We start from the raw sequence: 26,341 nt of genomic DNA on the forward strand, positions 1-26,341 counted from the left end.
TAATATAGTACCAATTTCTATCAATAGGTGCTTTGACGGGCAAGATCTCATTAACCTTCAACATATCAAAAGTACTTCATCAAACAAGTAATAATAATCCCAAGTTCAAATCTCCATTAAACTAATCAAAAACATTAACTTCAACAAAAAAAAACACCTAAGCAGTAAGAACAACAGCACCACCAGCTTCTTTAATCTTCTTCTCAGCATTCTTACTCACCAACTTAGCTTTCACAACAACAGGTTGTCCTGTAGGCAAAACACCTTTACCCAAAACCTTAAAATACCCAAACTGTGTAACATCAATCAAAGGAGCAGCACCACCTTTATTAGCTTGCACCTTGTCTTTCACTTCTTGTGGAAGTAGTGACCATAGTTTGTCAATGTTAACAGTTGGGCAATAAAATTTGTTACGAAGTTTGTGGAAATAACGCATACCAACTTTACCGAAATAACCAGGATGGTATTTGTCGAAAAGGATACGATGATGATGCATACCACCAGCGTTACCACGTCCACCTGGATGTTTTCTGTGTTTGCCAATACGACCATGTCCGGCACTGACGTGGCCACGTTTCTTACGGTTTTTCTTGAATCTCGTTGTCATTTTTGGGGTGGCGAAAATGGGGGAAGGGGAAAAGGGAAGAATGGTAGTGAAGGGATGGTGTGGTTAGGGTTTGTAAAAATTTATAGATGGGAGATTGGTGGGTTGGGCCTAGGGTTTTGACAGATCTGTTAGCAGTTAGATATGGGCTTGGGCCTTTATCAGGGACATGACACATTGTTTCTCTTTTTCTTTTTTCAACGATTTTAATTCTTTTTTAAAAAGTAAGTTCTACGAATATTAATTCCACTTCGAATTAGTTCAGAGTAACGAATGGGGACTTGATGCAAGAAAGTTGCCTTTTTGAAAATGAGATCACAGTTCAGGGAGGTTTCTATGTGTTTTCTCTGTATTATTCAGGCCGAATGACTCAATAATATTGTGTCGGTTTTTGTAGGAGGATAAAATATCTAGTAATTCAATGGTTTTAAGGACACTTTTTTTCTCTTATTTTGACGGTAATTATATGATCAAAAACAAAAATTTAAGAATTAGTTTCATTCGCTTCATCTCGAGGCATGTTAAAAGGGTTGGTTATGTTAGCTCCAAAAGAATGACTAGCGTTGGAATAAATGAAGTTTTAAAGAGTTCATAATTGCAGAAGTATTATTAGTAATTACAACGCGTTGTCCATATGAAATAAAACACAAAATCCATCTGTAAAAGAATAAACTAAAATACTCTCTCGTTAGTTTTTCTATTTTTTTTTTTAAATGTTTTACATTTTTGCAAAAGAAAAGCTAATTTGAATTTAGACAAGCAAAACATTACTAAGGTATTTAATTTGGACTATGGTCCATCTCATGTCATGACACGTGGTCTCGTTTTAAAAGTAAGATATGAGATTTTTCTTGCCTCGCTAGTTCAAGTCCCTAATAATTTACGTAAGTTAATTAGGCCTTTCAGGAAAATAAAAATTGGAAAATCCAATTCTCAGACATTTAAGGAAACCAAAAGAAAACACGAGAACAATTACCATAATCCCATTCCCAGTCACTTAAGGAAACCAAATTCTGTTCCTATAAATTCACTAGCAAAAGCCTCAATGTTCCTCACTTTTCTCATTCAATTGAATCAATCTCCAATAAAGTTTGCAATGGCTCATTTAGAGGAACAGCACCAATCAAGAATTGATATGATGTCAAAGGCAATAAAATCAATAGCATTCAAGAAACAACAAACAACAAAAACATTCCAAAAGGGTGATGAAGTTGAAGTGGCAAGTCAAGAATATGGCTTCATAGGTTCTTACTACACAGCAACTATTGTTTCTTCCATTGGCGCTTATCATTACAAAGTCAAGTACAAAACTTTATTGACCAATGATCAATCCGCGCCACTAGAGGAAATTGTTACTGTCTCTGAGGTCCGCCCTTTGCCACCTGATCCACATGAAATAATGCTAAAAAATAACGTCCGTCTGTACAATATGATTGATGTGTTTGACAACGATGGTTGGTGGTTCGGGCTTATCACGGGGAAAATTGGACAAAAGTACGACGTGTATTTTCCTACAACTGGGGATGAAATTGCATATCCTCCTGATGTGTTGAGATTTCATCAAGAATGGTCTAATGGCAAGTGGATATTTCTTCCGAGGCAAGGAAAGATTTTTGACTTGTACTGATTTTGGGTTCAAGAAATTTTTGATTTGCTGTAGTGTAATATGAATGTCACTTAGTCATTCTCCTTATGTCATATTTAAAAAAAAATCAAGTTTAGTCGAAAAATTGCTAAGTATGCTGATAAAGATTTTGATATGCTGTGTCAAGCATCTATTGAGGAAATAGTTGAATAAAATACTTAATTCGCTACTGTTTTAGCCTTTAATCGTTGTATTATACGTTTTCGAACAGTCCTTAATCTCGAATTTTATGATAACTAGTATTGTGATGTATAAGATGTATTGTTTTTCTTTCCTAATAGGGATCGACATTCTTGTAGAGTCAAGAAAATGTAGATATCCAATTGGAGCCATAAGAAGTAAAATGTAAATTGATGACGGATGGTACATAAAATGTTCCATTTTTATTGAAAATAAGACAATTCTTGAGAAGCTTTGTGCATCTCCAGACCTGCTAACGCGGAATGCTTTGTCAGACCGGGCTACACTTTTTTTAAGGACAATTGTTGAGATGCTTTCAAGAAAGGGAAAATACATTTAAAGTGCAGATCAAACACATGTAGCATCTGACATTGAAATATCAGTTTTGTGAAAGTTATACCAAAGTCAGTAGCATATATAGCACAATTTTCTAACAGATGGGACAAGTTTATTCATGTTAAAAAATTATCACATTCTTGCTTCCAACATATCAGTAGAACTTGCCAGAAAAGCATATGCATTCAAGGAAATTCCTTTCAGAATTTCTTCCAATCTCAGGCTGCGCTCGATTAAAACTCTCTTTTGGCTTCTGCACTTGGCCAACAACTTTAACCTCACAGAATTCTGGTGCATTCTTTTTAACATACTCTCCTATATCTCGTCCCTTCCTCGCTCGCCTGAAATGGATAAACACTTGCAGTATAGCAATCTTGAACCTTGATAAATTTCATGTTGCGTAATTTATTTAACAATGGTTACCTTGTGGAACGCGATGGTCTAATTCCAATGACAAGGCTGGTAATATGGACAATAGGAATAAGGTCAAGTAATGCTTTGGCTGGTGAATTGCTCTCCACAAGCATAGTATCAACAGGTACCTAGCCGTCAAAATAAATCAAGAAACGTCATCTTACAAAGTTTTTTGTATTTTGGATGTGAAGTTTCCGATGGATACAGACTTGCACCTACTTTGGCATCGTTGCATAGGCGAATGTATTTCTCCAAGAGATTCTTCCTCCTGTTATTCTCTTCATTGATGTAGACTTGCACTTGCTCTTGGCTCAATTGGCTTCTTGATAACTTCCCAACTATCATACAGAATTTAAAAACTTAGCAACGTTCTTTAGCAAGACGTTTCATTTCCTATAGTTCCTAGAAAAAAGGGGTAGCTCGGGACACAAAGTGTCCCTCGTTCACACAGAATTGAGGGAAGCGTCGCATCCCAAGGGGGTGTAGTGTAAGCAGTCTATCCTGATGCAAGTATCCGTTTCATTTTTTTTTTTCCTATCAAATTCCCCCTTGTTCATAAAGAAAAAGGGCGGCCCGGTGCACGGATCCCACATTCATGTAGGGTCCGTGGAAGGGCAGCACCCCAAGGGGGTGTAATATAAGCACCTAACCGCACTTGTCAGTGGCTGATTCTACAGCTTGAACCCATAATTTATATGTTTGATCCAACTTTACCGATGATCTAAGGCTTCCCTCTATTTGTTCCTAGAAAGTATTCAAAAAATGCACTTGGGGCAATCTACAGGGAAATTATTCACCTCTGAACTACCTTTTAACTGATTAAAGACTTCTAGGATTCTTGTCAAGGAAATTTGAGTTTTTTTCTTTAGCTGCTACAAAGTTCAGAAGCACCATGTTGTGTTTTAACTTATCTTGAGAGAATAGAGCATACTATTTATTAGTAGTAACTTTGAGAAATAAGAATTTAGTATCCATGGGTTGATCTGCATATTTCAGAGGCAGCTGCAGAAACAAGAGAATTGAACCAATATATTCAACATACTTTTCATGTTCTTAAATTCCCTGATTTTATGAATAAATCGACATTCCCTGATGTGATGTCTTAAATATACCGGCTTGTTTGTGACATAGGTAAAGCTAGATGAATCAAAAACTGAAAAGAACAAAAAGTGGCAAAACAGATAGCAAATCGAAGTCCTTGCCAAGAGTATTAGTTACCTGGTGTAGGGATGTAGTTAATGAGAGGAAAAATGTGCACGAGGCAGATGCGAAAACGGGGGGAAATAGCATGATCAAGTGCCCATTGAAGAACATGCAAGTCATTTTTGCCAACAGCTACATAAACATCTTTAATATCTGCATCTATGCTGTTTATTGTAGTACTCTTGCTATCCTCTCCGATCTCTTCGATTTCCACAGACATCTCTTTCTAAATGTTGAATATAGCCAGTAATAATGATGCTAGTTGTTCTCAGTTCTGACCCCTCGTCTCAGTTTTCAACTTTCTTCACTTCCTAATAGTTATAGTCCAAAATGGGGAAATTGTAGAAGAAGGAAACAAGAGTAAATGCTTAAAGAATTTAGCAGATAATGAAGAAAAGAATAATGGTCGTTGCTATCAATGACACCAACAAAATGGAAAAGTTTTATAATTTTTTTTTGTCAATATCTATAGGGTTCTTGGACATGTCACATTCCAAATGTATATCAACTGTGCCTTTTTGTAAAATAAACTTTTTTTTTCCTCCTTATTAGCAAACTGCCCTTGTATTCTCCTCTGGGACTGACTTGAAATTGGAAATAAACCTTTTTTCAAGTGGGAAACTTTTCTTGGACCATATTATAATGTTCTGATAGTGCAAGTCAATTTCAAATTGTTGCTTTCTCTTTTATTTTCTTATGATCTGCCTTTCCAAATATTATTGTTAATCATGTAGAACAGAAAGTGTTTGCCACACAGGATTTTATCTAATAGGCCCTTTAATGAAGTGCTACTTGAGGTCAGTAAAGTGCAAACCTTTCATTTTGTCAAGACGTTTTCGAGTTTTGCAGCATATGGACCGGAGAAATTGCGATGAAAGGCCAGCTCTTTTTCTGATACTCAGTAGCATCATCAACCATCTTATACTCTGGCCTAACGAATTGTCCTTTGAATTGAAAACTGCCTCATCAATAATCTACCATATTCTGATAGTATCCAACACATTAGTGACTAGCAATTGGAGATTTAAAGAGGCTAAGAAAAGGAATCCATGAAAGGCATTCAACATAAACAAACAGGTTAATGGACATAAGATTCAATTTGGAGCAAGGCCAGATTCTCAATTTAAGCTATGTATAAAATAAAAAAAAACAAAAAAAAACAGCTCAATGCACTAAGCTCCCGCTATACGCGGATCTGAGGAAGGGCCGAACCACGAGGGTCTATCGTACACTGCCTTACCCTGTCTCAATTTAAGAAAACAAAAAAAGAGGGAATCTGTCAGACAGCCATGGGACCATCTCAAGCCTGTGAATAGGTCTGAGAACGATCATCTGCTGCACCACACCTCCAGGAGCCGTGGAAGGCTGTTAATCACGCTCTGGTCACATGGCTTTGCCTCATCAACCAGACTTGGTTTCCTGTCTCCTTAGAACTCACGGATATAGTGGTACGAGCCTATAGAACAGATCCTGTTCAAGTAAGGTCGTGCACATTCGTTGAGAGATGGAGCCTTATAAAGCTGAAACTTATGTGTTGTAGTTCCGATGTGGGGATATGTTTGCCCGTTGCGCAACTTAGCTGACTACTAAGCAGTCTTCAAGACAGAAGTGCAATAAAAGCAAATAAGATTTGTGCTAAGATTTACTCCCATTCAACTGAGAAATCGATTAATAAATGGAGCTTGCTTTTCTGGGGTTTTTTATTCTTTATAGAAAAAATAATGTATAATTTCTTGCAAGATGAAGATAATTAATTTTTTGGAAAGTATCCCAATTCCCAATAGGAAAAGCTCCATCATATTAAAAAAAAATCATCGCCTATTAACTCCCTAATCGATAAAATTTCACGAAACAGTAATCTCACATGAAATCGATAAAATATTGGGCAACTACTCGTATAGAACCCATCATTCTCACAGAAATTTCGACTCCCCAAACTCAGACTATTTTGCCTTACTTTAGTAGTTTATTACATGACTATATGTAGTTGATGTTTAAGCTCTATCAACTGAAAATGTAAATAAGTATTTTCACAATTAATCAAATCATTTTTAAAAAGTAATTGCGGATAACTCTATTGAATAACATTGATTGTTACCTAAAATAAATAGTAATTAATCTTCTACAATAATGTAATCACGTCGAAGGTGTAAAAATTCATGACACTGTAAGTATATACTCTTAAATCCGTTCTTGTTACCTACACCGTAATAGAGAGTAATTAATTTCATGAGTTAAAATTAGTCACACTTCACCCAACCTGTACCTTTGCCATCCCTGATAAAATTTAGTAGTACAATATATTAGAAGTATAAGGTATTGAGCATTTTGTCACTCACCATTATTATCCATCATCTGCCACTTATAATTTAGTTATATAAAACACTATTTCTAGTGGAGGTCACTTTTTTGTATTATTATACATTTATACTCCATATATTCCCTTACAAGTCTCTGTCTGGTGCGACCTCTCTCTCGTTTTACTATAGATTGTCTTGTGCATGCCTATTAGTTTATGTGAATGTGATCTATATAAAGCAAGGAAGGGGACAAAGAGATAAACATTTCAATTTCGAATAATAAGAAAGCCACTAGGAAAGCCAAATATCATCGATCCCATCTCTGTCCCATGCTTATAAGGTATGCTTTACTTCAGGCTACTCAGATATGTGCATGAATTTCATCGATCTTTCTTATCTGATTTTAAATGTGCATGAACTCAATGTAAGTGTTACGTGCATAGTATGGTTGTGTAAGTTCTGAGTCTCTGAATTTGAAGCCAGAAATTTTGCAGTTGGCCATGCCCTGTTGACAATATCCTTTAGTTCATTTGCTCGTTGTCGTGACCACTGACCACCATGGGCCATTCCCAGAATTTATTAGAGTTGATACTATGGCCTTATATCATTTGTACTTCCCAAAGTCCGATGGTAAATACAATTAGTCATATTACTGTACAAGTTAAATGAGTTCACATTTTTTAGTACGACTGCATCTGTCTTTAAATTTACTCTATTAGTATTCCCATAGATGCAACACCTAATTAACAAGCATTTTTATATATGATCGTATAAAAAATTTAACACTATCGTATCACTTGGAAGATGATTGTTAGTAACTAATCATAGCAACTTGGATTAGTAATCCAAAAGAATAAGACAAGTAAGTTTAATTTTACAACAGGTTGTATTGAACAATTGCGCCACATTAATTTTGAATCATAGAACCATTTCAAATGATGACTTTATTGGTCTGGTCAAATATTCAATCTATTCCCACCTTCATGGAAAAGGTCTAATTTATGAAGTACCTCTTCAACAAGCAAAATTGAACAGTCTAATTGAAAGATATTGGCAATTTGGTCCCATCAAACGGTTTCCAATTTAGTCAAAAGGACTTGGTCACGCCATTGCAATGCAAATAATATGATTAATGGACTGACACTAAAATTAAAAATAAAACAACTTTGTATACTAAGAATAACTAGAGCATTTGCCACATTCAGTATCCTACATTATGGTTTCTTTCAAGAGTTGGGAAGTGACTGATGATTAAGTGAAAGAAAGAATCTATAAATTATGGACCTACTAATCACTAGTACTATTTTTGAAGCTTCCTTTCGCTTGGCCTGTTGAATAGGGATTCTTGAAACACCAACAACAAAAATAAAAGAGGAAAACAAAATAAGCAAGAGGTTATGTATTTGATTTATCTTTTGCAAAATAAAGCCAATACGTGCATTTTAATTGTTGATTCGTGCCTTTTAAGTTCTAACTAAAACAGATCGTATATCAAAACTGAAAGCATTTAAAGACATACACCGACGAGCTGAACTTGTGACACTTTTCCACAAAAAAATAAAAATAATTCTTACTTTGTTAAAGCATAATTGGTGGAAAGCAATGTTAATTACTATATTTCTATATTCTTTGGCGTTGATAAATGGTTGTTGCCTTGTTTGTTAGTGTTATACATAACTAATGAATTTATTCGCGCTTCGGGCGGTTATAAAAACCTGATTGATTTTATGATTCAATCTCTTAATGGTACTCAAATATAAAAAATAACAACAAGTGTGTTCTGCAAACACTAAAAGCTATTTTTTTTATTTTTCTTGCAACAGATAAAGTTTATAATTTTAACTTCACCTGTATTTTGCAAATCTTAAATTTTTAAACATTGAGTTAAATCAACATATTACCTGCAATTAGATAAATTTCTACAGTTGGTGAAATTTTAACTTGTAAGTGCATTTAAATATCTAAATTTCGAACCTCTTATATATGCACTAACGATTGTATTTTGTCTAAGAAAACAGGTCAACGCTATCCGGAGAAAAACAAAGTTCAAATAAGGCTTTATTTTGAACTAAAGAAATATAAGCTTCAAACACACATGAAATGAAGGAAATTATCTGATATCACATGGAACAATTACAAAAGACAATTTTTTTCTTTCTAAAGTCATAATACAATGCTCTAAAATATTTTATTAATACTTTGAACATTCAAGGAATTATTATTTACATTGTCACCTGTTAGTTGACACATGGTCTTAGAAAATCCTTATATACAGAAAATCTTGCTTAATTAAATTCAGTTTCTATGTAAAATACCAAAATTCAGCACCCAATTAATGAGAAAAAAGCTCATTAGAATTTGTCCTCAAATGATTAACTTAATTCATGAGTTAAGCAATCAACTTTCTCCTCATTCAAATAACCAAACCAAAGTACCAAACTGTCAATCTACACACATGCTTTTGTCTCTCCTCATCCAAATAGCCAAAATCAAGTCGAATCAGACTTTCAATGCAATCTCCTGCTTTTGTCGCTAATAATATGAATATTAAAATACAGGAAAGTGGAGGTAGAATTTGAGTAGATGTTGGAACCTTTAGAAAAAAAGAAGCATGACAATGTGTATAAAATGAAAAATGCAGGTTCCAAACAACATTACTAAAATGTGCAAAAGAAAACGAAAAAAAAAGACGAAGCGATCGATACTATAGCTTAAAGAATCTGGTGGTGTGTGTATGTAAATTTAAAAATCAACACTCTCCTTGAAGTTCAATTGACTATTCAATCTACACTTTAAAGCATTAAATGGAATGGTCATGCTATATTATAAAACCCTTTTAGAAAATGTTTACAGAATATGTGAGAAACAGACGCATTTTATTATGATGGAGAAACTTTACAATATTAAATGACTAAAGAATCTCAATAAGCAACATCATAGAAAATCCAATTGCAAATATACAATAAGACAGTTCTATAAAATAACTACAATAATGAGTAATCAAACTGATAAGTCTATGAATATATTGAAGGAAAAGACTGAAAATTATGCCTTAGTAATTATATCTTCAGAGAGGGCACGATGCTTTCCACTCTGCTAGCAACTTTAGAAAATCGAAAATGAAAAGAGATACGAAACAATAGGCAAGCTTAAAGAATTTGGTTGGGTGTGTAAATTTAAAGAGAAGGTAGAGTAATTTTTTTTAATGAGAATTAAAGGTATTATAAATGCGGACCTTCCATATTTCACCGTTTCCAAGTTTATCCTATTCAAAACTTTACATAAATAAGTAATTATGCAGGAGAGGAAAAGTTAAGTAATAAAAAAATGAATTGTGATGAAAAACGGCTTCAGGACTTTAGTGCAAACAAATTTAATGTATCAATTAATATTACTATAACGTGGGCTGAAGCAGAAGACTAATTGTGCTTTATTGCTACGTGGGTTAAACTATTGTAAAGAGATATTTTAATTTATGAGGCTTTTGCTAATCTTATTACTTAATAAATTATGTAGATAAATGAAGGTAAAAAACAGACACTTTTATATATAGATTAGACTTATAGAGGAAAAAAAGAGACTTTTAAAACTACTACGTCTAAATTAATCCCTCGCTATGCGATTAGCTTAAAAAATATTCATCCTGTGCCGAGCACCATCAAGCAAGTTTGCATCACTTTTAATGAAAATAAAATTGATTTAAGTTATTCTCCCATGTATTATCAACAGATGAAAAGAAGCAAAAAGAAGAAAGTGGTCGATTTTGAGATAAACTGCACAGATGGCCGATTTTGCGATCTCTATTTAAGTCATGTCTATAGTATGTAAATAAATATTTTCAATCTAATTTTGTGAACAAGACTAAAGTTCAAAAATTACTTTTTACTTGATATTCAAGCATTTTCCTTGAAGTCATGCATATATGGATTGAAGGTCAATTATTTTGCCTAATGTTTTAATTTTAACTAAAATATCCGTCCCAAATTATACGATATAGTTTGACTAAGCACAGGGCTTTTTCCAAAAAAAGAAGATTTTTGAAACTTGTGGTCTCAAATTTGCAATAAATTTTCTCAAGATACAAGGAAAATAAACTACAATCACAAAATAAATAAAAAGAATAATTTCATTTATCAAGATTGTGAGTACAATCTGTATATTCCCTTGATTCTTTTCTCCTAAATATTCTCCATAGCGTATTTCTCGAACGGATGATTTGGATTTGGATAGGTGTTGACTTTCTTGGGATGTATTTGATCTCCATGAAATGATATTATGTATCTCTTCTTGAAATATTTGATTGTCAAGAAATATGCAGCCACATATTAAACTCTTTTTTAATACTCATGAGTTTATGGGATATTTGAGGTGTCTTTTTAAGAAAATATGTGTCCCTATATATAGGTGTGAGCTAGGATTTATGATAGAATAGCCTCCAAAAAACCCTGTTAATTATTAGACTCATCTTATAGAGTCCCACGAAAATTGGATGTCTACATGTAGTTTTAAGTTAAACATCATTCTATTTTATACATTCTAATAAGGAGACTGTATATATGAATTGTGACAGAAAAAGTATGTAAAATGTGAAAAGACACTTCGAAATAAGTAAACATGCAAAAAAATTGAAAAATTGAGGGCATATTAAATAACAGTATTCAAATAAAATACGTCGTGAGATTTTGTATTGGAAATTCGTTGTAGACTCGTGGCCCAAACAAGTAGGGCCAAATCCCAAGAAACTCGGTGACAGTATGTTGGTAATTTCAACAATTACGAGCAGGGCCTTTCTTGTTCCACCAAGTGTTATATGCTGAGCCTAACACCTCATCAACTCCAGACACTCATCACAGCTTAACTGGACCCACCAATTAACTTCCCAAAACACCCTCACATTGTATATATATCTAAGCTCTTCCCCTCTTAAAAGCGCTCAAAATATTCTCCATTTCTCTAGAAGTTTCTTTTCCGTTCTTCCTTGTCATTTTCGTTTTCACTTCCTTTCTTCGTACTAATAATAAATTCGGAGAATGAGTCGGAATCGGAATTTGGTTCACTCTACAGAAATTGTTAAATTTTTCTACAGTTACGGCGGTAAAATTCTTCCTCGTCGCTCCGACGGCAAGCTCCGTTACATCGGCGGCTTTACTAGAGTCCTCTCAATTGATCGATCTATTTCTTTCTCAGGTCTGTTTAGACATTCATCTTCTTGTTATCACTTCAATTTTGCTTCGTTTTAAATACTACTCCATGTGTCTCAATTTAAGTGATACTATTTGCTTTTACAAAATGACACATCTGTCTTAATTTATGTGATACAATTTAAACTTTAAAATTTACGTGATACAGTTCAAATTTCGATAATTATATTTCTTTATTTTGACACTGAACTCTGACATACGGTCTTTTAAGTATTTTGAAAAAATAATTTATATATTTAAAAATTATATAATAAATATTATAAATCGTAATAATTAATAATTTAAAATGTTTAAAGGACATATTGATTTTATTTTCCGACTCTCGAGATCTAACCGTATCGCATCAATGGAAACATGAAAGAATAATAATTTAACTTAAAATTTTTCATTTTGAATCACCAATTTTAAAAAATTTATTTTATTTTTAAACTGTCAAGCAAGCACCCTCACGTGAGAATTGGGAGGAAGAAAGTATTTGTTACCTTTTCTAGAATCTGATTAAAAGCTGACTGATGCAGAATTGATAGTGAAGTTTGGAGAATTATGCGGATCGTCTATGGATTTAAGGTGTAAGCTACCAACTGAAGAATTAGATGTTTTGGTATCGATTACCTGTGACGAGGACTTGGCAAACATGATCGAAGAGTACGATAGAGTTTCAACATTGACGAATAAAGAGATGAAGATTAGAGCCATATTATCTCCAATCAATTTGCCCAAAAAGATCTCTCCTCCGTCTTCGCCAATGTCTTGCTTCGATTTTCCAGCGTCGACCTTGAAGTCGCCTCCGTCGCATGCGGTGGCGCGTAGATCGTACTCGCCTGCTTTGGGTTATCCGGTCGGCGAGGAGCTTTACTATCCTTACTGTGGAAATGGAAGTGTTAGGCCTTTGTATTACGTTGTTCCTCACCATTATTATCAATAGAAAAACAAAAATAGAGAAGTGTGTGAGAGAGAGTAGTTGTAAGTATTTCAGGAGAGTTGTGTACATAGGCGAAACGAATCTCCTCCACACAAAAGGCTAGAAATGGAATATATTTATCAAATCAAATTTATACGGATTAACAAAAGTCAGATTCAATTTTCTTATGTTAGAATTCGCAGTTACTTTCTCTTAAAATGCCTTAATTAGACTGTGAAACAAAGTGCAGGATGGGAAAGAAACCAAAACGTCAAGAAACAGAGAGAGTTCATGAGTTGTTGGCTTTATTGGGACAAATTTATCGAGTGTTACTTTGTTTTGATTTATATGGCATAGTTCGATTGAAAATTAAGTATCACAAGCAATCCTTTTATAAGTTGGGATCAATCTTATATATGCTATGAAATTTTTATAACTAAAAGCATGGCCTTGAATGTAAAATGAAAACAGTTAGGGGTCGTTTGGTGTATGGTATAAGATGGGATATTTCAGCACTAATTTTTTATATCATATTTGGTAAAAGGTATCAATTTATTTTAGGATAAATTTATACCTTATACTAAACAAAGTATAAAATACATCCCATAGAATAAATTGGAATATGTCTTGTTATTCCACTTACTATGTTATACCATCTCCTAGATGGTATAAAATAGTCTCATGGTATAAAATAGTCTCAAAATATGGGATAAATTAATTTCGGGATTATAATCTCGGAATAATTTTGGCCATGCATCAAACGACCACTTAACGTTTAAATTACTTCAAATACGCAGCGATGTCTATTTTTTTTTAAGTATTCCGCAGAGAATATATTACCACTGAATTGGTCGACTGGCGGTTTGGTATGTGATACAATGAACCTGGCGAACTTAAATTACCTATAGAGGATGAATCCAACAAAAAGACAAAAAGAATTTTGGTTCACCGCAATTCAAGTGGGTAAGGGTTCCCCTTCCGTGCCATATGGAGCTAGCTCCAAAGCTCTGTTTTTTTCTTTCTTTTTTTGGGTTCTGTATGTTTAAATTATTAGTACTACTAATTTTCTTATGTTCAAAATGTATCCCATTTTCTCTAGTATAGTACTCTATGTTACCCAACTTTATAATCAACTTTAGACTTAACTTCATAGAGTATCTAACACGGACAAGTTTTATAAAGAAAACTAGTTTCTATCTTATATTTGTCATAATTCCTTTCGAAGTACATATTAAAACGCAGATAATGTTATCCAAACTTATGCCTCTTTCATTAAAAAGTAAAAATGAAGATAGAAAACATCACTAACAGAAGTTGTGGTGGCATGGATAGAATTCCTCTATTCTTATTTAGAGGTTTTGAGTTTGAGTCTGGGCATAAAAAAAGTCTGCGTAGAAAACACTTCCCCTTTAATTAGACCTTACGCAGTATGACTAATCAAAGCCCAACGCGGATATCAAACGTTAGTCCCCGAAAAAAAAAACAGATACTACCGACTTGGCAGTTGGTGCTAATAATTTGCCAATCCCATGTGCGACCACATGCCTTACAATTCCCTATTTCCACACCAAATCCTATCAATGAATTGGTTTTGATTTTCCCAAGGAAAGCTCTTCCTTCATGATTTAAATTTAACAGACACACATCTTCACTGTTCCTTCTTCAAAATCAATCTCCTTTTCCTCCCAAAAAGTCGAAACTTCCTAATTATAATCTCTTCATCAAATAATCATTCTGTCAATCTCAAGGAAAACAAAAGATGAATGTCACAATAACCACCAAACATTTCTTAGTTTTGATCCTATTGATGTCTTTCTCAGCAACTATCATTCTTTCCTCATTTATCCCACTTGTTCTAGTTGGCTGTGCAGCTGCGGCTCTTCTTGTGGGAACAGTAGTAATTGTTCTAGCAGTACGAACCACCGTAATAACGTGGATTACGGTGCTCGTACTGCTAGCATTTGCCGGACAACGCCGTCGAGGTGTAGTAAAGGATGGCAAGAAGATTACGTCGGAGGTGGCAATGTATGCGGCTAATGTTGTGTTTAAAGAGAGAGGGCTCTTTGCTTTCACTGGTACTGCTATCATTCTCGGATTCACTTCTATCGCATTATATTGTTAATCACATGTACTCTTTTTATCGCAACTTGTACAGAAAAAAAATGTCACATGGAGAAAACGACAAAAATAGCCAACCATGTTTGGGTTCAAAATGAAAATTTTTACGATGTGCGACGTGGCAGACAAAAGTTGTATGAGGCTCTTCTCTTCTCAACCGTTGCTATCTCTTTTTGGTCCTGGCTGGCTGGCAGGGGCATGGGATGGAGTATGTTATTAATCCTTCATTTTGTGCGTTGTATGAACAAGTACTGCAGAGTTGTAAATTTGCTCTCTTTTCCGATTTCTTTTTCTGTTTGTACTTCTAATAGTGAATGTAATTGGTGATCATGGCTAAAGTTTTATGCAAGCTTTGTCAACATAGGTATTCATTTCTTTACCCCTGTGAGGACCTCTTTCGCTTTTTATTATAGTAATAAATTATGTAATCGAACCTGTATATAATAAATTACGGTAAAAATACATATTAAAATAACCATGACCGAGTGCAAAAGGATTAAACTAAAGTCTCTGTTGTATTTATTATTCCCTCCGTCCCATAATAAGTGTCATCTTAGCCAATTTTTTTTGTCTCATAACAAGTGTCACCTTAGGAAATCAAGACATAAATTGACTAGTTTTTTTCAATTCTACCCTTAGACAATAAAGTATCATCTAAATGATGATTGGAAAAGCCACATAGTAACTTGGTATTGTTGGATTCTCAATGTCAAAAGGCTTGTTTCTTATGCATGCTCTAATCAAAAGGTAAAAGAAATTATTTTTTATTATATAGGAGTAATTTGGTAAACTTCACATTGCATTATTGATTTCTTAATATGCATATTTTTTACTAAGGTGACACTTATTATGGGATGGAGGGAGTAATTTAGAGCAAATACTAAGTATTTCTCCTGGAGAAGCGCTAAAGTTTGATTAAGAAAAATTTACCTCGAATTACTAGTTGATGCCAAAAGACACATTTCAGTTAAGGAAAGGCCATTCATTAATTTGTTCACATTTGAAAGAATTGTTAACGTCATAGTTATAGGGAAAAAATAAGAGGAAACAAACGAGAGCTATAATAATTGAATTCAAAAAGGTTGATTTTCCTCTAAGTGAATGCAACTAATAACTAATGATGTACATTAAATATTAAACGTTTTTGATATTTTAAATTGATTTTCACCCCTCAACTTTACTTTAAAAATCAAACTTCCCCCACCCCTCCCCCGAAACTTTGAACAATAGACATTCTCCCCCACCTTTATCTTATGCAATGACTATTTATCCTTACTTTTCTCAATCCTCCATTTATGCAATATATTTTTATATTATATATAATATCTATTTTTTAAATCTAGATATTTGTAGATTCTTATATAAGTTCATTAACTTATAAGTAGAACAATACTTTATGAATTTGTAACAAAATTAATGCTATTTTTCATGATTGTTATTTCAATATTATATGCATATATATATGTATGTACATGTATGTGTGTATATTTAAGTTTCACTTCTCTCTTAGTCTATATTATTTATAAAAATAAACAAGTTTTGGTTGTCAGTAATGGAATATTTTTTAAATTATAATAAAATTCATTTACAGTATATATAAATTATTTTAAAAAATTTACCACTATTTTTTAATTATTTTTGCATTACCTGCATAGAAATATATTTATAAAGTTATTATGACTTGTTATTTTTCACTTGTATAAATAAATATTAAGGTTTTGATATTTTAATAAAATTAATTTTTTGTTTATTTTGCTAATTTATTTTATTATAGAACATCACTAACTTATATACTCAATTAGTATTTCTCACTCTTTTTTTTGCCTAGAAGATAATATTTATTTTTTATAAGAAATTTGTTACATAAATTTAAAAAATGGGAATATCATGATTTTAAAGAAGTAAAAAAAGAAGACAAAAGTTGATAACGTAAGGGTAAAATAGACATTTAAAAAAGTCAATTAGGATAAAGGGGGAGAATGTCCATTGTTCAACGTTGAAGGAAGAGTTTGATTTTTAAAGCATAGTTGGGGTTGTAAATGATTTTCACCCATTTTAAATTTATTGATTCAGTTAATTTAAATTCATGTTGAATAAGTCTTACAGAGGTATCCTTAACCCGAAATGCCTCTCATATTAATGGAAAAAGAAAGATCGATCGGGACCGATTGACGATTTTTTCATTTTGTTCATCAACACTCGTTATTTTTCTTTTAATTGATTATCTAGGAAAACAGACACTCCGATTAAGTAAGAAAAAGGAAAAGAGAGATATATCTTTGCATTTGTTTGGAAAACTGTGGAGAAAGAATCACCTTATTTGTTGAAGGTGAGGATATGTTTTTATTTTATTTTTTGCAAAAAAAAAAAAAAAAAAAAAAAAAAGAAGTCACTTTTTAGCTAATTCTTGAATCAATAAACACAAGTTTGCAATTTGTTTTGTTACGTTGCAAAAATAAAAGAAGAAGAAGAAGAAGAAGAAGAAAGAACGCAAACAAACGCAATAGGTATGGAGGAAAAATATTCTTATGGTAAGAAAACAATGAAAGTGATTTACTTTAGAAGATCATTTTTTTTCCAATCATTTAAGCGATAATTGGTTAGGAAATATATGTGACTTATGTTACTACTTAAAAAAAAGGGAACTAGCAAAGGATAAATTATGTAGTAAAACAACAAAATGCATTGTGAATTCTATTTAATGATAGATTATTAAAAAAATTATTAGCTATCAGTTATTTAGCGACAAAATTCGTAACTGATTTCAGTCTTTTTTTAGTAGTAATTCATTCAGAAGCGTTGGGAATGAGGTAGGAGTTGGGGGCAACTCACTTGGTAAGCTCCTTGCTTTGCACAGTTGAAATATAGGGTTAATATTCAGATGAGTTATTTTATTCGTAATTCTTAAGTGTTTATTGAAATAAATTATCTAAAACAACAATTGAAATTTTTACAAAACGAAAAATGTCTTTCTTATCTAAGTGAAAAATAATCTTTTTCAAACAATGAAAATGAACTTATTAACACTTTCTGACTTATCTACACATTTGATAAACATCAAAAGTGCTTATAAGCCATAGACATAAATTAGTTATTCCTAACTTATCACTTTAGAGCTTACAATTAAGTACTTTTAATTTGACCATGCTTCTTACCATTTTATCCTTAATATCTTTTGTAATCTCCAAAATACAATTCATAAAATATAATTTTTTATTATCGCTCCAAGCTATTTTCGTCATTTATCATTTTTAAGTAAAAATATATTTTTAATAGTTTTTGTAAATATCTGTAAGGATATTTCAGTTATTAAAAAAAAAAAGGTGCTTATCAGAACGTTTTTGCAAAATATACTAACTGTTTATTATTAATTTTAGCACTTCTAATACTCTCTATTTATAAAATCAATTTTATGTTTTTCGACCCTCGATACTTATTAGCTACTTCCTCCATTCCATAATAAGTGAATTTTTAGGTTTATGGACACCTCTTAATAAAATGGTCACTCCTAGAAAATTAAGAGTGTTTTTACTAACTTACTCCTAATTAAATTTTCAGAAAAATAAAAGCTTAATGATTCTTTATTATGTAAATAAGGGTTATTTTGAAAAAAGAAAATCGATTTCTTCTTGAAATCTTAAAGCACTACTTATTTTGAAAAAATAAAAGTTTAAAAATCAATTATTATGGAACAGAGGGAGTACTAGTGTGATCCAAACGAGGTGACCTCATAAAGCATACAGTAGTTATTAAAGTTCGAAATATAACTTCTGAAAATCGGGGCTCTTAAATGACTTTTTGGATTCCTTAGGCCCCTCTGAAAAAAAAAAAAAAACTTAAAATAGAGCCCAATATATATCATCAACTTATATATACACCGAACTATAAATAAATGCGATATACATGACGATGACAAACGATAGACACCTTAGGGCTTAAGAAGTCTCTTGCTCTGCTTCTATTTCACCGTTTATATAGCTCAATTCTATTCCATTGATCTCGTGAAATTCTAGGGTTAGGGTTTTTAATTCTTAGCAAATTTTGTATATCAAAGTTTGTTCTGCTTACCCCATGGAGTCTTCTATTGTGATCAAGGTTTGATCTTTCACTCTTTTATTTGTTTGGATTGCATGTTGTTATTCTACTTTGGAATGTAGCATTGATTTAATGGTCTGAGATACGAATGAATTGTGAAATTATTTGTTAAGGGTAGCACCGATCACGTATCTAAGCTTTGTTACTATTCATGCATGTATGAATTGGGTGAATTTTTATTTTTTTTATTTTTTGGTTGTGGTGGGGAATTGATTTTCTGTTGAGTTGATTTTTTAGATGATGACTCAATTAATGGTTACTATTATCTAAGAAAGTCAATCTCTATGTTAAAAAAAAAAAATTGTAATCAAGAACAGGGACTTTCTGAGATAATAACTATTAGTTGAGTGATCATATGACAAATCAACCCGTTTTCTGTTTCGTATGTGATCAAGGTTCTTTTTTAATACTTTCTGTGTTGAGATGTGGTAATACAAAAATCAAGCAATTGTTTTGCACTGTAACGATATACCCTTTACTGCAAGATGTACATTAACAGAGGTTGCAATGTGGAGTAATTTAAAGTATAGATGCTTCTTAGTGTTCTGGTTTGTGGGGATTTCTTTTTTCTTTTTTCATTCTCGTTGATTTGAAATTCATGTATGTTTTCATGTTCCGATTATCAGGTTATTTTAGATTAGGAGTAAGAGATTTGTGAGCTGATTGGGATAGTAGTTGATTACTTGATTGTTATAATTGCTCTGATATGTTTTCTCGCCGGATAGTCTTAGCTTTCCAATGATTCTTGTATAAATTCGGGGCGTTCTGCGTGGTATCTGCCGTGTAACTCGAATGAATGTGTAGTTTTCTGTTTCCATGATACCATAAACTCCTTGACTCTTGAAACGAATATCTGTTGAGGAGAGCTAGCAGAGGTTCTGTTTGTCTTTATGGTTAATTTTCTTATGACCATTTATATGTCGGGACCAACTTATGTAGCATCCGATGGATGATTTTTAGTCAGTACTAACGGGTTTTCTACTGGCCCTGTTTACTGTGTAGGTCAAGTATGGAGAGACACTTAGAAGATTCAATGTCTGTGTTGCTGATGATAAACTTGGTCTTAACATGGATGGATTAAGGGAAAAGATCTTTCAACTTTTCAACTTTCCTCTCATCAGCGAGCTTACACTGACATACATTGATGAGGACGGTGATGTTGTAACACTTGTTGATGATGAAGATCTGCAGGATATCACAAGGCAGGACCTTAATCCCCTGCGAATATCTGTGAGATTGAACACTGACAAAGTTAGTACTTCAGGTACATCTAGTGGAAATTCTACTCCCTTCATATCCCCACTGGTCCAGCCTACATTTCCGAACATAAATTCGAGTGTTTCTGATTTTCTCAAGTCCTTGCCAGAAACAAAAAGCGGAAAAATCTTAAAGCACTCTGCGGACATGGCTTCTAAAGCCTCCTCAGCTGCCCGAGAAATGGCTGAGATTACCAAAGCACTCTCGAAAACTGGCATATCCTACTTAAAGCAGGCTTGTCCAGTATCAGGAGTCGCTACAGGTGTGATTCGTCCAATAGACTCAGCTGGTTGTTTCTTACATGAAACAACCTCACAAGCACTTCCTAGCGTTAAAAGTGGAGAGCCATCCCCAGCAGCGAATGCTGAGGAGCGGACCCTTAAAACTGCAGGACAACCCAACAATCATACTGGATCTATAGATGCCTCAAAATTGAAGTCTTTCCAACCAGATCAAAATGGAACTCAACGTGGATCATTATCCAAAAGTCCTAAGCCTAACTCATCTCTGGCAGATGGTAAGAAAGTGGGTAAGAAATTTGGTGATTCCCATCTTGTTGGGAAGGCTCTTGGTATTTCATATTCTAGTCCCTCAACCACTGGCCCAGAAAAGAGAGCTGATAAACAGCCTAGTGAGAATCACCCTGGTGCTCAGCCAGTTGCTGCGGTTGGCTCTGCAAGCTCTAATGTTGCAAAAATGTGCTGGGACACTCATAATGTGGGTTCCAATGGAAGTCCATCCGGGATGCTTTTTAATGGTTTTAGATCTCCAAGTTTATATCCCATGACTGGGTTGCCTTTGGTAAAAAACACTATCCAACCTCAATACACTCCTGTTGGGATACAATTGAAAAGGAGCCATAATCACAGTGATGGGGCAGCAGCTATTTTCCACAGAGGTGTTCGCTGTGATGGTTGTGGGGTTCATCCAATAACTGGCCCTAGGTTCAAATCTAAAGTGTAAGAAATGTGAAGCTTTTGTATTTGTAGTATTTGACTAGTCGACGTTAAGGACTCATCTCCTACTCTCATGCAGAAAGGAGGACTATGATCTCTGCAGCTTATGCTTTGCACAGATGGGAAATGATGCGGATTACATCAGAATGGATCGTCCTGTTACTTACCATCATCCCATAGCTTTCAAGGGTTTACATGATCCTGTATAAGAAGTTACCCTTTTCTTTCAGTTTTATGCAAGTATTCTCTCTGTGTTTAATCAACTCTGTCAATTTTCTGTATGTAGCGTGATATCTTTCGAGGCTGTGGGGTGAAATCGCCTAAGCTGGACAGCCGCTTCACGCTGGATGTCAATGTACTTGATGGTACTATCATGGCTCCATTGACTCCATTTACCAAGGTCTGGAGAATGAGGAACAATGGTAATATTGTCTGGCCACAAGGAACACGACTTGTTTGGATTGGGGGAGATAGATTAAGTGATGCATTCTCTGTTGAATTACAGGTCAGTTTATATGCTAGTATTGTGCTTCTTCTTCTTTTTATTTTTTTGCGATTTCTTGTTGGTGAACATCCACGGCCCTGTTAACAGTTTTTTAATTTATTTTTCTGGAAAAATGTGATTATACGGTGTCCCTTGAACTGCAGATTACTTCGGTTGGCTTGGCTGTTGACCACGAGCTTGATGTGGCAGTAGATTTTACTGCTCCTGAGCTTCCTGGTAGGTACATCTCCTACTGGAGGATGGCCTTGCCTTCTGGTCAGAAGTTTGGGCAGCGTGTGTGGGTGCTTATCAAGGTCAGACTTGTTTGCGTGCAACACTATTCCTTGATATTAAGAGGTAGCTTGGATGCTGATTTGAATATTTGTAACTTATATGCAGGTTGATGCTGCAATGGTGCCGAAAAAGGAGTTTCTTTATGAAGCTCCTCAGGAACTGGACTTGAATTTTCCTCCGGCCAGCAATGGAATAGGTGGTTCTGGAACTATTAATGTGGATGCTGACACCACTTCTCAGTACCTGAACTTGAATTTTCCTCCGGCCAGCATTGGTATAGCTGGTTCTGAAACTATCAATGTGAATGCAGACTCGACAATGGAGGATATCATTTCTGAGCCTAAAATCTCAGACCCTACCATGGAATTGGTTGAGCCGGTTGTTGATGGAAACAGAAACAAGGAGCGGGAGTCGTGCATTTCTCCTTCTGCAGCTGGTTCATCAATTTCAAATCCCATTGATTTATCTGAGGCGGCACCAGCTGTTGCTTCTGCTGTACCACCCTCTGTCGCAGAGGTGCAGGCATCTTCACTGGATGGCGGAGAAATCAGTGATGTCGAGATGAGCCTCCTCAAGGAACTGGAGCAGATGGGTTTCAAACAGGTAGACGTAAACAAAAAGATCTTGAGGATGAACGAGTATGACTTGGAACAATCAGTAGACGATCTTTGTGGTGTATCCGAGTGGGATCCTATCCTTGAAGAGCTGGAGGAGATGGTAGGTTAATGTCTTTGTCATAAAAATAATGCAGTTAATGTTTAAAATCTACCTTCCTTTTCCGCATGTCTTTCTTGAGCAAGCAACAACTTCTAGCTTTTGACCGTATTTTGTCAATGCAGGGTTTCCTCAACAAAGAGATGAACAAGAAGTTGCTCAAGAAGAATAATGGCAGCATCAAGCGTGTTGTGATGGATCTTATTGCCGGAGAGAATTAGGAGCTAGTTAAGTGGTACATGTTGCAATAAATGACGCTTTAGGTAGACTATCCTTTAAAAATGCTTTCAGTAGACTATGCTTTAAGTTAACTTGCTAGACTAAACAGGGTGGTTCTGGTGACTTTGTCTCCTTCAGGGGTTTTGCACATTGATATACGCACTGAAACTTGTTAGGCATACTGAACTTGCACTGTTTTTTGATAACAATTGCTCTCCGTGGGTTATAAATCTGTGATGCCGGTTTTGATGAATTTTTATGTGCTTCCAATTTGAAATTCATGTGATAGAAATTGACCGCTTACTGAACACTGCTGTTTCTGAGAAGGTAAAACCTGATTTGGAACAGGGTCATGTGTATCCTTGAGATTTGTGTACTCGTCTTACCATTATTCTCGATTGGCTCATCCACTGTAGAAAGTGGACGATCAAGCATTAGTTACATCTCTAACTTCAGGAAAACGTTAACAAGCTCATGAGAATCCCAAAGGGACTGCCTAAAGTTCCAGCTGCCGCCAGCACCATAAATTTTCTTGGCAGACACCTTGCTCATAGCTTGAATCTTGATGGCTTGCTCTTCAAATTACAGCAGTGTGCGTCGAATTCAGCAGTGCTCCTACGGCTGCTGAAGTGACCATATATGCCATGGTTGTGCCACAGCCTTGTGAATTTCAAGGTCTGGTTCATCTTGAAGTTCCCGCTTTTGCTTCTTTATCTGTCCTAGTGTTATGCTATCTACTCAGTAGTTTATGGACCATGTTTTTAGTTATACTAATAAATAACCACCCTCATGTAGAGGACTTAGGCACTTAGTTTAATCTCCAAAATGAGAGTAAGGGAGGTAATAATAAGCTTTAGCTGATGTGTAAAACTTGGGACATAATTTGTGCATATTCCTAATTTCGGTCCTTCTAATTTGGCTTTTCCCATCATGTCAATTTCCCAATATTCTCGTCTCAAGTTTTTATTTCTGGCTTCTGAATCCTCAATTTATGTTTTCATATTCCATTTTTTCTTCAATCAGGAATGACTGTTTTCCACGAGTCGCTCTAATTGTATCTCCAATATTTCATCCATAGACTAGTGATTACATTAGATCATAAGAACCACACTAAAGTATGATAACGCTCTGTAACAAATCAGAAGTGAACATATGCACTTTAAAGTTTAAAACATTTTTAGACTTAGGATTCACATGGTACAAAATTGTTCACAGGGACCTGACCCTTCGTTTTTCTCCGTTTTCGGAACGAGAATGTAAGTGATTTCATCTTGATTGGCCACAAAACAACAAATTACAGGAGCACACTCTTTCCCCAACCTTCAGGCCACCAAAAAGAAGAAAATGAGTGGTGTTATTTGGTTAGTGTGTATAGGTGTCAAACAAGTGCATAGACTAAAGTTGGACGGGTCAAAACACATTAAATCAATAAATGGATTATGATTCGATCCATTTGTAGGATTGCCCTTCGCTGGAGGTGGTCTTTAATATTTACCCCTCAAAATGGTGGTCTTTAAAATTTGCCCTTCAGGCAGAATTTCTGCCCATGCAAATTCTGCCAGAAGGCCCAAATTATGCCTTAGATAAAATTTACATGGGTAGATTGAGGTAGAATTTTGCGAAATTTTAGCTTGCGATTTTTTTTTTTTTTAACTGAGCTGGGATTCGTACCCACAACCTCAGGGTGTTAGGCGAAGGGCAATACTTAAAGACCATCAATTTGAAGGGCAAAAATTAAAGACCACCCCAAATGAAGGGCAATCCGCGCAAAAAAAAGTTCAAAATTTCGTTCAGTCATAATTCAATAAGTTCAACATGATCCAATCTCCCCTCATTTTTTTTTTTCCAAAAATATAGTGAAAGTATATTTTCTGATATTATCAATCTAAGTTCTTCCAAATTTACGCAGTTTCCTTTGTCGAAATTTGATTTTGTATGTTTAGATTTACATTGCAACGTGACCCCTTCTGATACATCAATTTGATGGGTTATTTTGAATGCAACCTGTTAAGTCAAGTCAATAAACGGGGCATAATTCAACTCGTTCAAACTTGAACCGATAGGGCGAGTTGCTTAAAAATGAGTTGATTATATTGCCTCCGGGTGACTGCTATGTGCCTTTTGCACCAGTCTAGAAACGGGGCATAATTTAACTCGTTCAAACTTGAACCGATAGGGCGAGTTGATTAAAAATGAGTTGATTATATTGGCCTGTAAAGCAATATTTCTTCGACGTTTTATTGGTCTATATTATTATATTAGACTCATGCCTTTATTAGTAGGAGTAACACATTTTCTTTAATCCATTATATAACCAAAGTGATGATGGACAATATATAACTTCTTTCCGCACCATACTAAGTTGCCCTAGAAAATGAACCCACAAAACAACTTATATGAAATAATGTTAGGCGACCAACTGTTGAATAATTGCTGGATAGTCTGACCAGCTTTTTTTTTGCAGATTAGTCCCACCTCTTTTTCATTCAAACGAAATTATGTTAGTGGTAGTAGATATTTTTAGCTTTAACAAACCTTTTTAAGATTATGCTCACTAACAAATCAAGATGTCCATTCGAATTTAAGTTACTTAATTTTTATTCATACGAAAGCCTTTAAAATTGTTTAAGAGTTTAATGATAAGATATTATATTAGTGGTAGTAGATTTTTTTTTCTTTTAGCTTTAAACAAACCTTTTTAAGATTGTGCTCACTAAAAAATAAATATGTCCATTCGAATTTAAGTTATTTAATTTTTAACTTAATTTTTATTCATACGAAAGCCTTTAAAATTGTTTAAGAGTTTAATGATAAGATATTATATTAGTGGTAGTAGATTTTTTTTTTAATTTTTTTTTTAGCTTTAAACAAACCTTTTTAAGTTTGTGCTCACTAAAAAATAAAGGGGAAAGAACATAAATGGCAGGTCGGCCCAAACTTATCCCACCCAATGGCCTAACTTTGTACAAATCCAAATTATAGACACCAAAATAATTCCAGCCGTTAGCCACTTTTCTTTCTTTTTCTGCTTCTCCATTTTTCTTCTTGCTCTTTCACCTTCTTCTCCATCTTCTCCTCCTCTTTCCTCTTCCACCTTCTTCTCCAATTTTATTTGATGCCTTGAGAGGACGCCTTTCAATTTTATTTGATACAGATTATTTTTACAGGAAAATGTTTACCTCATCAAAGATCAAAACTGGCAAATGACAAACCAAAAGTAATATCTAGAGCCATGTTGCTCCAAATTTTAAATAAGCAGATTGAAGAATGCAAATAAAATAGTATAAAATAAACAAAAGGAAGAATGAGTAAAATATACGAACAAGTGCAAAAGATAAAAAACCAACAGTTCATAAGGGAGCACGTACGAAAGGACACATATGATTGTCGTTTTTAGTGAGTTGCAGGTTACGAAAATGG

The 26,341-nt window shown here is 34.2% G+C and overlaps 5 protein-coding genes and 1 non-coding gene across 7 annotated transcripts; 3 read left to right on the top strand and 3 right to left on the bottom strand.

Moving 5' to 3' along the window:
• On the bottom strand, nucleotides 1-664 carry LOC132052464 (large ribosomal subunit protein uL15x-like). Its single transcript, XM_059444016.1, has one exon. It carries the CDS (start codon nucleotides 605-607, stop codon nucleotides 158-160), a length of 450 nt encoding a protein of 149 aa, XP_059299999.1. The 5' UTR covers nucleotides 608-664; the 3' UTR covers nucleotides 1-157.
• Nucleotides 665-1,700: 1,036 nt separating this feature from the next.
• Nucleotides 1,701-2,231, top strand: LOC132053970 (protein AGENET DOMAIN (AGD)-CONTAINING P1-like). Its single transcript, XM_059446055.1, has one exon. The coding sequence runs from the start codon at nucleotides 1,701-1,703 to the stop codon at nucleotides 2,229-2,231; it is 531 nt and encodes a 176-aa protein (XP_059302038.1).
• Nucleotides 2,232-2,780: 549 nt separating this feature from the next.
• Nucleotides 2,781-4,832, bottom strand: LOC132054625 (U-box domain-containing protein 35-like). Its single transcript, XM_059446600.1, has 4 exons — nucleotides 4,398-4,832; nucleotides 3,399-3,517; nucleotides 3,189-3,307; nucleotides 2,781-3,106 (listed from the first exon to the last, which is right to left on the bottom strand). Exons 1-4 carry the CDS (start codon nucleotides 4,600-4,602, stop codon nucleotides 2,920-2,922), a joined length of 630 nt encoding a protein of 209 aa, XP_059302583.1. The 5' UTR covers nucleotides 4,603-4,832; the 3' UTR covers nucleotides 2,781-2,919.
• An 823-nt stretch (nucleotides 4,833-5,655) lies between these two features.
• Nucleotides 5,656-5,870, bottom strand: LOC132055066 (small nucleolar RNA U3). Its single transcript, XR_009414529.1, has one exon. It is a non-coding gene; the product is annotated as a small nucleolar RNA U3 (small nucleolar RNA).
• A 5,735-nt stretch (nucleotides 5,871-11,605) lies between these two features.
• On the top strand, nucleotides 11,606-12,964 carry LOC132054626 (protein PAL OF QUIRKY-like). The gene is made up of 2 exons (XM_059446601.1): nucleotides 11,606-11,869; nucleotides 12,402-12,964. The coding sequence occupies exons 1-2, from the start codon at nucleotides 11,713-11,715 to the stop codon at nucleotides 12,806-12,808; spliced, it is 564 nt and encodes a 187-aa protein (XP_059302584.1). The 5' UTR covers nucleotides 11,606-11,712; the 3' UTR covers nucleotides 12,809-12,964.
• A 5,819-nt stretch (nucleotides 12,965-18,783) lies between these two features.
• On the top strand, nucleotides 18,784-23,191 carry LOC132052465 (protein JOKA2-like). 2 transcript variants are annotated; one of them, XM_059444018.1, is made up of 8 exons: nucleotides 18,785-18,997; nucleotides 20,000-20,261; nucleotides 20,364-21,213; nucleotides 21,290-21,413; nucleotides 21,497-21,715; nucleotides 21,859-22,008; nucleotides 22,094-22,705; nucleotides 22,828-23,191. In XM_059444018.1, exons 1-8 carry the CDS (start codon nucleotides 18,974-18,976, stop codon nucleotides 22,921-22,923), a joined length of 2,337 nt encoding a protein of 778 aa, XP_059300001.1. In that variant the 5' UTR covers nucleotides 18,785-18,973; the 3' UTR covers nucleotides 22,924-23,191. The 2 variants fall into 2 exon arrangements, with proteins under 2 accessions (XP_059300000.1, XP_059300001.1); XM_059444017.1 differs by having other exon boundaries at nucleotides 18,784-18,997; nucleotides 20,000-21,213.
• The last annotated feature ends 3,150 nt before the right edge of the window (nucleotides 23,192-26,341 follow it).

This window comes from Lycium ferocissimum, chromosome 4, assembly GCF_029784015.1.
Source record: "Lycium ferocissimum isolate CSIRO_LF1 chromosome 4, AGI_CSIRO_Lferr_CH_V1, whole genome shotgun sequence".
Taxonomy (NCBI): domain Eukaryota; kingdom Viridiplantae; phylum Streptophyta; class Magnoliopsida; order Solanales; family Solanaceae; genus Lycium; species Lycium ferocissimum.